Source organism: Rana temporaria, chromosome 1, assembly GCF_905171775.1.
Source record: "Rana temporaria chromosome 1, aRanTem1.1, whole genome shotgun sequence".
Taxonomy (NCBI): Eukaryota; Metazoa; Chordata; class Amphibia; order Anura; family Ranidae; genus Rana; species Rana temporaria.
In genome coordinates, this window is record NC_053489.1 from 49453076 (window position 1) to 49466437 (window position 13362).

Sequence of the window (13362 nt, forward strand, 5' to 3'; positions counted from 1 at the left end):
TAAACTTCTCCAAATCTAAGGCCTTAAATATTTCCCTTTCCACTGACACGGTAAACCAATGCAAACTTAATTTTCCATTTACCTGGGAGAATGAATCTATACCTTATTTGGGAATCCACTTACCGTCCAACATGGATAATCTGTACACTATCAACTTTGTTCCCCTGCTGAACACCATAAAAAAAGATTTGCTTGAATGGAACAAAGGCATTTTCTCGTGGTTTGGGAGGGCTAACGTCATAAAAATGTGTATCTTGCCTAAAGTCTTGTATCTCTTCCAGACCATTCCTATTACGATCCCTGCCACATTCTTCAAATCTCTAAACCGTGTCTGCTTGAAATTTATCTGGAATGATAGGCAACCCCGTATCAAATGGGACAAGCTTACTATCCCGAAATCTTTGGGTGGAATTGGTCTACCAGATTTTAAAACTTATTATTGGGCCTGTCATATGTCCAGAATTATTAATTGGCACCTACACAGTGGCTCCAAGGACTGGATCCAACTGGAGGAATCTTTAATCTCTCCACCAATCCCTCTGAAAAACCTTCCATGGATTGATCCTAGGAAGGTTCCGCACCTTGCAAACACACATCCAATTACGGGAACTTCATTGAAAATTTTCAGGTCTCTCTGTAAAAAATTTAAAATCTCTTCAATATATGGACCTATTACCCCAATATCCTTTAACCCTGAAATATCCCGGAAACACCATATCATTACCTCCCCCGACTTGGATTCAGACACGACTTGCAGGGCTGAAGCCTTCTTTGAAAAAGGGAATCTCATTTCTCTGGTTCATTTCTCCGCTAAATTCCCGAATCTTACTGTCTCTCCTCATAACTTTGAACTACTCACTCTTTTTTTGAAAAAATTCGGTTTCACTAACATTTGGCACAGGCCTAAGACAACCTTTGAATCCGTCTGCATAGGAAAGGCTCCCCAAGGCCATTTAATTTCCCTCATGTATTGTGTATTGAGCTCAACATCAGACCCACAATCAGACAACACCAACAAGAAATGGGAAAGGGATCTACGTATAACAATCTCTAATGACCAGTGGACTTCAGTCTTCCATCGCCTACACAAGGGCTCACTAAACGTCCTGATACAGGAAAACAGTTACAAAATATACTCAAGGTGGTATAAAACCCCTTACATTATTAATAAATTTAGCCCAAACGTCTCTCCCTTGTGCTGGCGATGCGGACTAGAGGCTGGCACTCTCCTCCATATATGGTGGGAATGTTCAGCTATCACGACTTTTTGGAAATCAGTCCATGATCTCATTGTGTCCATTACCACCTACACCCCAGACTTTACAGCTGGACAGTACCTATTACACCTCTCCTCTCTACCCAATTCAGTCTACAAGAAATCTATTATTGTGTTTCTTATCAACGCGGCAAAGCTGTGTATTCCAGTTAAATGGTCGCAAGCAACCCCTCCAAAAATTTCAGAGTGGATACGCAAAGTGGATCACATTGCATATATGGAGGAATTGATATCCCATTCTAGAGATTCTTCTAGGAATTTCCGAGATAAATGGGCATGCTGGCACCACTTTGCGGATTCTTCTGAATACCGTACTTTGTTGGATTCCTGATGAGTCCCGGAATCTGATTAATCTCCTCTGTTGTTCCTATTTTCTATAACTTTGTCAATTTGAATCACACCGCTTATAATAGGATGGTTTCCTCAACCCTCCCTCTACCTTGCCTTCCCCTACCCCTTCCTTTCCCCCCTAAATACTCGAATTTTATCTTGACTGCTTTGTTGTGACTATGATGGATCACTAACTTTAAATATTGATCCTTGTTTTATGTTCTTAAATGTAACGTCACTTATTCGACTTATTGCATACATTGTAACAAGATCGCTTTGTATACTCTTACATGTTTTAAAAACCCAATAAACATATTTGAAAAAAAAAAAAAAAAAAAAAAAAAAAATAAAAACCGCAGAGGTGATCAAATACCACCAAAAGAAAGCTCTATTTGTGGGGAAAAAAGGACGCCAATTTTGTTTGGGAGCCACGTCGCACGACCACGCAATTGTCTGTTAAAGCGACGCAGTGCCGAATTGTAAAAACCCCTTGGGTCATTTAGCAGCATATTGGTCTGGTCCTTAAGTGGTTAAGCATCATGACTATTAAAGCTTAATGGAGTACAGATATAATGTATGGTGCGTGCGTGCGGGGGGGGCGTCAAAATACAGCTTTGCCTTAGTTGGCAAAAATCCTTGCACCGGCCCCGGGTGTCCCAATACTTCTGACAATAGTGTATATCGGTTATAAGGAGATTCCTCTGCCCAATTGGTCTGCGTGGAAAACACAGCTCAGAATCCTAGGAACAGGAGAACAGAGATAAATAAGAATTCCACACCCCCAATTCTAGGATCAATGTCTGATTATTTATTGGAACTCCAGTCCAGTGACTTTGCCTAGCCTGAGATGATGTCATCAGTCTGCTGCTGTCTGATGTCATTAGTCTTCTCTCCCCCAGGAGGCACACTGCAATATTGAAATTGTGTAACCGGTTAAAGGGTGATTGAATGCAGCAGGGACTGATTTGTGTCACACAAATGGTTCCATCAGTCCTTCTGGAGAGGAAAGTAGATGGAGGCATTGTCGGGGAAAGGGTTTTGATTTATGTTAGTGTTACACTCAGGCCCGGGACTAGGGTTGCCACCTCATCCCTTTAAAAAGGAACACATCTGAATTACACAGATTCTGAGGCTAATTTAATGCAGATAAGGCACCAAGTGAGTTTAATTACCACCTTAATCAGCCACAGAACCTGTGTAATTCAGATGTGTTCCTTTTTAAAGGGGTGAGGTGGCAACCCTACCCGGGACAAGGGGTGGGCAGAAGGGAGCGGCTGCCCTGGGCACTGTGGTATTATGTAAGGTGGAGGGGGGGCACCACAATGAGATTGAGGGGGAGGGAATTTGTATTGGGAGGGGTAAATCGGGGGGGGGGGGTTAAGTATTGTTCAAGGAGGGGACATTTTTGAGGGGGGGTGCTAATAGTGATTTAGGGGGATTTGTATTGGTAGGGGGGAAGATTTGTGCTAGGAGGGGGGATTCGGGGGAAATTTTCTCTGAGGGGGGATTTGAAGTGAGGGGCAAAAGATGTGTAATAGGAGGGGAAACTTTAGGGGTAGATTTGTGCTGGGAGGTATTAATTTTTTTTTGGGGGGGGGGGGGGGGCAAAGATTTGTGCTGAGTGGGGGGATTTCAGCATGGGGCAGATTTATACTGGGAGGAGGGGGGATTTATGCTTGGGGGTAAGCATGCAGAATATGGCTCAGTGTTTTTGTGGGGGAATTTTTGCTGACACATAATGCTGAAACACCTTGAGGGGGGGCACAGTTTGCCTTGTTTTTTCTGGGCTCTAGGTGACCTTGTCCCAGCACTGGTTACACCGACACATTACTTGGCATGGCATGGCTTGGTATTATAAACAACAATCAATTTGTATTAGCTACAAATTACTGAAGGAGAGTGGTTTGTTTCAGAGCATGCCAACCTAATGGTGAAGCACTAGTTTAACCTGTAGCAGCGACAATTCACTTCTAGGCAACAAATCACCAGCGACTACAGTGGTTATGTTGCTAGATTTTAATTGCTTCTAATTGGCCGGATTAGTGGACTCTAGCAGCAATTCATCACTGCTACAAAACCGCCCATTTTTTGACATGGCTCTAAAAGAGCATAAAGAACACGCACCTACTCTTATGGCATGACTCTATTGATGCTTAAAGGAGTTGTAAAGGTAAAAGTTTTTTTACCTTAATGCATCCTATGCATTAAGGTAAAAAAACATCTGACAGCACCGCCCCCCCCCCCCCCCCCCCCCCCCCCCCCCCCCCCCCCCCCCCCCCCCCCCCCCCCCCCCCCCCCCCCCCCCCCCCCCCCCCCCCCCCCCCCCCCCCCCCCCCCCCCCCCCCCCGAGCCCCCGTTTTACTTACCTCACCGTTCGAAAGTCCCGGGCGCGTGCTTGTCATCCTGCTCGGTTCCCAGCCTGGCCGTTGATTGGCTAGGCTGGGCGGATTGATAGCAGCGCAGCCATTGGCTGGCGCTGCTGTCAATCACAGCGGATGACGCGGCGCGCAGGGGCCGAGTGATACAGTCGGCGGCTATGGCCGCTGCTGTATCACGGGAAGCGCGCTCGCAAAAGCTTTCACCCATGCGAGGGAGCTCGCCATGAACGTGGAAAGCTTTTGCGAGGAGGAGCCGAGACAGCCGCCGAGGGACCCCAGAAGACACGGATCCGGGTCACTCTGTGCAAAACGATCTGCACAGTGGAGGTAAGTAGAACATGTATGTTATTTAAAAAAAAAAAAAAAATTGTACCTTTAGTGTTCCTTTAAAGAGGTCCAGCCCACCCCACACACACAAAAAATGAAAAGTCAGCAGCTACAAATACTGGAACCCAAAATATTGGCACCCCAGTAGATCTTTGGATCAGCTGTCGGGTGCAGCGAACCGCACTGTGCTTTCTAATTGGCCCGGCAGCACAGGAAGGAGGTGGGTGTGAACTTACAAGCGCACTTTTTTTGGGAAAAAAATCCTTTTTTGATTTAAAAAATAAGACAACAGTAAAGTTAGCCCAATTTTTTTTTATATTGTGAAAGATGATGTTATGCCGAATAAATTGATACCCAGCATGTCACGCTTCAAAATTGCGCCCGCTCGTGGAATGGCGTCAAACTTTTACCATTAAAAATCTCCATAGGCGATGTTTAAAAAATTCTACAGGTTGCATCTTTTGGAAGGTCCAGGGCTAGAATTATTGCTCTCGCTCGAACGATTGGGGCGATACTTCACTTGTGCTGTTTGAACACCATTTTTATATGCGGACGCTACTCACATATGTGTTTGCTTCTGCGCGCGAGATCGTCGGGACGGGGTGCTTTAGAATTTTTTTTTTCTTTTATTTCTTTTACTTTATTTTATTTATTTTTACACTGTTTTAAAAAAAAATATATATAAAATAGGTCGCTTTAATTCATACAAGGAATGTAAACATCCCTTGTAATAGAAAAAAGCATGACAGGTCCTCTTAAATATGAGATCTGGGGTCAAAAATACCTCAGATCTCATATTTTCACTAAAATGCAATAAAAAATTTAATAAAATTGTCATTTGGAAAAAAATGTCAACCAAAAAAATATGTGCCTTTTAAGACGCATGGGTGGTAGTGACATTTTGACGTTGCTTCCGCCCTGCTATGCTATGGAGATGGGTGGGGGCCATCTTGCCCTCCTTCGTATCCATGGCAAGCAGCAAGAAGGACCCGATCGCCTCCGCCGCTATGGACTGCTCCGGTAAGTGGCGGGAGAGGGGGGCCCTCTCCCGCCGCCGGTAACGGTGATCTCGCGGCGAATCCGCCGCGGAGACCACCATTATCGTTTACAGGACCGGCCACGGAAAAGATGGATATCTCGGTTGAGGCAACAGCTGCCGCCGTTAGAGATATTCATCTTTGTGTAATGACGTATATGTACGTGAGCCGGTCCTTAAGTGGTTAACGTCCAGTGTGCATGAGGCGGATGGGGGAATGAGGTCAATTTTTTTTTATGAAAAATTAAAGCGGAGTTCCACCTAAAAATGGAATTTACGCTTAACCCACTCCTCGCCCCCTTACATGCCACATTTGGCATGTAATTTTTTTTGGGGGGGGGGAGTGGGGGCTTCAGGAGAAGGGGACTTCCTGTTCCACTTCCTCCTTCCGCCGAGGGGCTGGTACGGCGATTAGCTTAATCGTCTTATTGCAGCCCCTCCCTGTAGACGAGCGCCTGTCCAATCGGACGGCGCCGCTCGCGCATGCACAGTGGGTGCCCGGCCGTGAATCCGAAAGCTGTCATTGCCAGGTGCCCACACTAGGAATGAAGACGCCGGCCGGCGAGGAGCGGAGCCCCGGCCGGCGCGTTGCTGAAGCCGTGGAGCAGGTAAGTGTCTGTTTATTAAAAGCCAGCAGCTACACTTTTTGTAGCTGCTGACTTTTAATAAACTTAAAAAAAAGGCTGGAACACCCCTTTAACTAGGTAAGTGCTTTCTGTACAGAGTTGCGGCCAGTGGACTCTCATTTATTGTCTTCTGCTCAACTGGTCTATACAAATGTAATACTAGTCAAAAAATGTGAAGCTTAAGGCTCCATTCACACCTAGGCGTATTGTCGCCTGTAGCGCGACGCTATTGCAGCCTGCAATACGCTGGAGGGGTGATTTAACATTGTCGGCTATGGAGATGGTTCACATCTCCACGCCGAAACGCCGTACGCCTGAAGCTCAAAACAAGTCCCGGACCTTTTTTTCAGGCGGCTTTCGGCGTTCGGCATAGCCGACAATGTTGATCACCCCTCCGGTGTATGTTAGGCTTAAACGCCACGTTTTGTCGCGGCAAATCGCGGGACAAAATGCTGCAATTTGTCGCGGCAAATCGCGGTAACATACGCCACGTTCAGGTGTGAATGCAGCCTTAGTGCTACTTAATATTTGGTACGACAATAACTCAACCTCTTGACTGTTTGCATGCTTTATGTATTGCATTATAGGAATGTAACCATTTGGCTATTCACTTTAAGCAGCAGGTGTAGCTAGTGGCCGTTGAATGTTTTAGACGGTCAAAGAAATGTCAAGTTTTCCTTTTAATTGCAATAACAAATTAGACTGGATTGTGGTTCTTGGCTCAGTTGTCTGGGAGTTGCCCCTTGTGCGGGTCCAGCCAAGCCCAGAGCCACTTGTGTTGGGATCAGCAGAGCTGGCGCTTGTCACCGCTAGATGTAGCTGGACCACTCAGGCTAAATCTCCTTAAAATTCTGTTCTGTCATCTGCAAGCATTTGCCTGCCGTCCTCTGAGACGTGATCGGAGTGTTATTAACTCAAACACGCTGCTAATTGTTACCCCCAGGAGTCACGGCTGGTGAAAACAAACACTAGGAACATTCCTGCATCTGCATTCCTCTTTTTCTTTCTACAAGGGAATATGACGTTTTATTCCAAGACTCTCAAGGGAGTTGGGCACCAAGGAAAGAGCCCCCGGGGCGCACAGCGGAAAATAGTCAGGGCAACACCTTTCATCTGAATCTGGCCATTTCCAGATTAAAGCCCAATACTGAAGTCCTGCTGGGCATGGGCGTCCGCTGCCATTTTTTCAGGGGGGGCGCTTCGACAGCGGCAATACACAGTCCCTTTTTTTTATTTCTTTCCTTCAAAAGCTAGCAGGGGGTTAAAAGTGCCCCACTAGCGGCCGAATAGCGCAGCTAAAACGATGGTAAGATGCCGTTTTTTAGCGGCGCTTTACCGATAACGCGGCAAGCTGGCAGTTTGAAATAGGTCTTGATATAATTCAGCTTCACCTATATAAATATAGCCTAGAGAATGTACAGACCCCTCTTCAATGCAGACCTCCCTTTAGCACAGATGGACCCCCCATTCTGCACAGACCCCACCATTCAGCACATATGGACCCCCCTTCAGCACAGACACCCCCCCCCATTCTGCAAAGACCCCTCCATTCAATACCGATGGACCCCCCTTCAGCACAGACCCCTCCCTTCAGCACAGACCCCCCCCTTCAGCACAGACCCCCCCCTTCAGCACAGACCCCCCTTCAGCACAGACCCCCCCTTCAGCACAGACCCCCCCTTCAGCACAGACCCCCCCCTTCAGCACAGACCCCCCCCCTTCAGCACAGACCCCCCCCCTTCAGCACAGGTGGACCCCCCTTCAGCACAGGTGGACCCCCCTTCAGCACAGGTGGACCCCCCCCTTCAGCACAGATGGACTCCCCCCCTTCAGCACAGATGGACCCCCCCCTTCAGCACAGATGGACCCCCCCTTCAGCACAGATGGACCCCCCCCCTTCAGCACAGATGGACCCCCCCCCCCCCCTTCAGCACAGATGGACCCCCCCTTCAGCACAGATGGACCCCCCCCCTTCAGCACAGATGGACCCCCCCCTTCAGCACAGATGGACCCCCCCCCCCTTCAGCACAGATGGACCCCCCCCCCTTCAGCACAGATGGACCCCCCCCCCCTTCAGCACAGATGGACCCCCCCTTCAGCACAGATGGACCCCCCCCTTCAGCACAGATGGACCCCTTCCCCTTCAGCTCAGATGGACCCCCCCCCCTTCAGCACAGATGGACCCCCCCCCCTTCAGCACAGATGGACCCCCCCCCTTCAGCACAGATGGACCCCCCCCCCTTCAGCACAGATGGACCCCCCCCCCTTCAGCACAGATGGACCCCCCCCCCTTCAGCACAGATGACCCCCCCTCTTCAGCACAGATGGACCCCCCCTTCAGCACAGATGGACCCCCCCCCCTTCAGCACAGATGGACCCCCCCTTCAGCACAGATGGACCCCCCCTTCAGCTCAGATGGACCCCTTCCCCTTCAGCTCAGATGGACCCCTTCCCCTTCAGCTCAGATGGACCCCCCCCCCTTCAGCACAGATGGACCCCCCCCCCCCCTTCAGCACAGATGGACCCCCCCCCCCTTCAGCACAGATGGACCCCCCCCCCTTCAGCACAGATGACCCCCCCTCTTTAGCACAGATGGACCCCCCCCTTCAGCACAGATGGACCCCCCCCCCCCCTTCAGCACAGATGGACCCCCCCTTCAGCACAGATGGACCCCCCCCTTCAGCACAGATAGACCCCCCATTCAGCACAAACCCCCCTTCAGCACAGATGGACCCCTATCCCATTCAGTACCTCAGATCAGTACAGCACAGGCACAGCAGGTTCCCTCCCCTCCCTCTCTATGTACATATAAACACTGGAGGGGGAGGCGGCTTCACTCTGCTTGCTGTGCCTGTGTGACATCCGGCCCGGGGCGGCTCAGACAGCCCATGGCCGTGAGAGAAGGGGATGATGGTCAGGTGCAGTGGTGTCACCCCGCAATAGACCACCCCCCAACCCCTCTTGCAACGCCACGGCCAGCAGCTCGCCTTTCTCTTCCTGTTCTAACCTGCCGTTCACCGCGACGCTGTCACTGCTTCAGTCGCGGAGGGGCGTCTTCACTCTTCAACACCTTCTCGATTTTCCAGGGGGGGTCAGTTGCCCCCTCTTGTCCTATGGAGCGGATGCCCATGCTGCTGGGTGTGGTTGTTTTTAATAGATATCTGCATTGTGCAGGTATTAAACCCCCGTTAGAAGCTTACAATCTTGTTTAACTTTCTGAAATTTAGTTAAAGCGGGGGTTCACCCGTACATACCACTTTTTCCCCTTAGATGGATGCTCGTTTTGTCTAGGGGAATCAGCTAGTTGTTTTAAAATATGAGCTGTACTTACCGTTTACGAGATGCATCTTCTCCGCCGCTTCCGGGTATGGGCTGCGGGACTGGGCGTTCCTATTTTGATTGACAGTCTTCCGAGAGGCTTCCGATGGTCGCATCCATCGCGTCACGATTTTCCGAAAGAAGCCGAACGTCGGTGCGCAGGCGCAGTATAGAGCCGCACCGACGTTCGGCTTCTTTCGGCTACTAGTGACGCGATGGATGCGACCGTCGGAAGCCTCTCGGAAGACTGTCAATCAAGAAGGAACGCCCGCTCCCGAAGACCCATACCCGGAAGCGACGGAGAAGATGCATCTCGAAAACGGTAAGTACGGCTCATATTTTAAAACAACTAGCCGATTCCCCTAGACAAAACGAGCATCCATCTAAGGGGAAAAATTGTTTTATGGGTGAACTCCCGCTTTAAAGGTTTAAACAGAAGGTTGTTTTTTATTTGGGATTTGGGGGGGGGGGGGGGGGGTCACGTATTTTTGGCTTCATAAACTTATATGAGAACCTAAAAAAACGTGCATAGCACGAATAAAGCATTAGTCTGCTAAAATACAGTCCATATGCAATAAAGATCCAACTGTCTATTCCCGTGACCGCCCACGCCCCCCCCAACACCACGTGACCTCCACCATGCCATGTACCCAACCCCCACTTAGACCCACAGAAGGGCCACAACTTGCCCCATATTCACCAATCACCAACACCCCACCACGCCCAGACCTCCAGCCCCCAGATCGGCGTCTGTTCTATTTTTTTTTTTTTTTTTTAAGAAAAATGTGTCAAGCTGCAAGCAATGAAACGCTCAAGTCTGAGCAGGTACCATTAAGAAAATATTCGAAAAACCTCAAGTAATGGGATTATGTAGGCAACACATAAAAAACTTCAAAATATATATAAAAAAATATATCAATTTATTACAAAAACTAAAAATTTTACACAATACAAAATATCAAAAATATCAGGCCTATCATAGTTATACACAATGTACAGAACATATATGATGCAAATACTGTCCAGCATACAGTACCATATGTCACAGATCCAGCCATACTCGGGAAGAATAGCAGAATGTGTTTTGGGGTGTCATTCGTGGTATGCATATGCTGTGTGTGAGAAATAACCTGCTAATATGACAGAAACAAGTTGTTTTTTTTTTTTTTTTTTACAGAATTTTCTGTCGTTTTTCTTTTATAGCGCAAAAAATAAAAAACCCAGAGGTGATCTAATACCACCAAAAGAAAGCTCTATTTGTGTGAAAAAAAGGACAAAAATTTCAAATGGGTACAATGTTGTATGACGGAGTAATTGTCATTCAAATTGTGAGAGCACCGAAAGCTGAAAATTGGTCTGGTCAGGAAGGGGGTTTAAGTGCCCAGTGGTCAAGTGGTTAAATAAAGAACTCTGAAGTAAAATAAGGGTCAGTGCCCATAAATGCAGCCTCACCATTGCCATGAATGCATCCTCTCCATTGCCATGAATGCTGCCTGATCGATGCCCATCTGCAGCCACGGGGGGGGGGGGGGGGGGGGGGGAGCGATGTACATTTGTATAGGTGGCCTTACATCCATGTCTGTGCTATGTCATAATGCTGTATGTTTTCTCTTGCAGTGACCCCTACGTGAAACTGTCCCTGTATGTAGCAGATGAAAACAGAGAGCTTGCTCTGGTCCAGACGAAGACCATAAAAAAGGTGAGTAAGCATTTACCATCAGTAAATATACACAGATCCACCAACATGGTGATTTCCAGAGTGGAGTTGAAGTGTTGCAAAATGTGAATAACTTGTTTAAAGCAGAACTTCACCCAAAGGCACTTTTTTGTGGGGAGCAAGTATCTAGTATTGATAGGCGATCTGAATGGAAGTTCACCCCCCAACCCCCCACCGTTTGCCTGCAGCCATCTGGGACAAGGCACAGTTCCAGGAGGCTCCGGGACCATTCACAATGCCTAGCATAGCTCACACATGCACCATGGAAAGCGGTCTGTGACGCCGCAAGGAGTCACAGACCGCTTCCCACACTAGACATAGCGGTGCTGGGACCCAACGACCAGAGAAAAACTGGCCTGGGTGAGGACAGCGCTGGATCCCTGAACCAGGCAAGTGTCCTTTTTAATAAAAGTCAGCAGCTACAGTAGTTATTATAAAATATTTTTATTTGGGGGAGTGGGCGCTTGCTGAAGATCCTCTGAAGACCAAGCCTTTTTCTGACACTGTTTACATGTAGAAATTTATATTTTTTGCTAGAAAATTACTTAAAAAAACCCCCAAACATCATGTATTTTTTGGAAAACAAAATGGTGGATTTTGTAGTTTTTGTTTTGTCACATGTTCTTTGTGTAGCAGATTTTCAAACACAAGTTGTTCAATTTATTGAAATGTAATGCACAAAAAACACAATCTAATACCCTATTGTTTGGTAAAAGATGATGTTACGTTGAATAAACAGATACCAAACGTGTCACACTTTATAATTGCGCATGCCAGTGGAACGATGACAAACTGCATATATTATATAATCCATAGGCAACGCTTTAAAATCCTTTACAGGTTACCACTTTAGATTTACACAGTAGGACTGTTGCTAGAATTACTGCCCATGATCGTCATGACGTTCATGGTGATACCTCACATGTGTGGTGCGATTGTTTACGTACTGACGCATGCGTTCGCCATTTTTTGTGAGCATGGGGGGACAGAGACAATATAACAAAATGTAAAAAAAAATATTTATTTATTTTATTTTTACAATGTACCTTTTATTTTAATATTTTTTTTTTAGCACTTTAATTGTTATCACAAAGAATGTGAACATCCCTTGAGAGAGCAATATGCAGTAACAGGTTCTCTTTACTGAGACATCTGGGGTCTATTAGACCCCAGATCTCTCCTCTGCCTTTAAAAACTTTAGATCATGCCAAGATCGGACCCACTACCGTAAAAGCAATCCTGTGGCTTTTTAGCCGCTAAGATTGCTTTTACATGAAAGTGCTCTGCAGGCAGAAAAAAAGCAATAAACCACAATTACTACAATAAATACACTAAAAGCCCCAGAATCTATGGTTACGTTGCAGGGCATCAAGAGGTTAAAGTTGTTTTGTCCTGATGTTTCTGAAGGAACACACTTCTGTCCTGGGCTGACAGTGATCACTCACCACACTGTGTCTATCAAGGAATAGTGTCTTGATCCTAGGATTAGATCATTAGGGGCAAGGGAGAGTTAGATGCACATATAAATCTACCTTTATATTAACAGGATGTCCGTGAAGTGACACCAAATATCTTTATTCTTCAGAAATAATCCATACACATCCAGTATTTAATGGCACTGTAATCAGTTTTTTAACCACTTAAGACCAGGACCTTTATGCAGGTAAAGGACCTGGCCAGTTTTTGCGATTCGGCACTGCGTCGCTTTAACAGACAATTGCGCGGTCGTGCAATGTGGCTCCCAAACAAAATTGGCGTCCTTTTTTCCCACAAATAGAGCTTTCTATTGGTGGTATTTAATCACCTCTGTGGTTTTTATTTTTTGCGCTATAAACAAAAATAGAGCGACAATTTTGAAAAAAAATGCAATATGTTTTACTTTTTGCTATAATAAATATCCCCCAAAAAGATATAAAACAAGTTTTTTTTCCTCAGTTTAGGCTGATACGTATTCTTCTACCTACTTTTGGTAAAAAAAAATCGCAATAAGCATTTATCGATTGGTTTGCGAAAAATTTATAGCGTTTACAAAATAGGAGATAGTTTTATGGCATTTTTATACATTTTTTTTTCTACTAATGGCGGCAATCAGCGATTTTTTTCGTGACTGCGACATTGTGGCGGACACATCGGACAAGTTTGACACATTTTTGGGGCCATTGTCCTTTTCACAGCAAATTTTTTTTATAAAAATGCATTGTTTACTGTGAAAATTACAGTGCCGTTTAGTAGATAACCCCTACAGCGCCCCCTAGTGGTTATGTGTGACCTCATATGCTTTTCTAACTGTAGGGGGGCGGGGCTGGACGTGTGACGTCATTGATCGTGTTTCCCTATATCAGGGAACACACGAT

At 46.7% G+C, this 13362-nt stretch overlaps 1 protein-coding gene across 3 annotated transcripts in view; it reads left to right on the forward strand.

Annotated features, from left to right (window-relative positions):
- NEDD4L (NEDD4 like E3 ubiquitin protein ligase) overlaps positions 1-13362 on the forward strand; it is a 615111-nt gene that overhangs the window by 274132 nt on the left and 327617 nt on the right. For all 3 annotated transcript variants that reach the window (XM_040337654.1, XM_040337707.1, XM_040337690.1), the window contains one exon: positions 10909-10990. In XM_040337654.1, coding sequence (XP_040193588.1) covers positions 10909-10990 — 82 coding nt within the window. The remainder of the gene's footprint in view (positions 1-10908; positions 10991-13362) is intronic.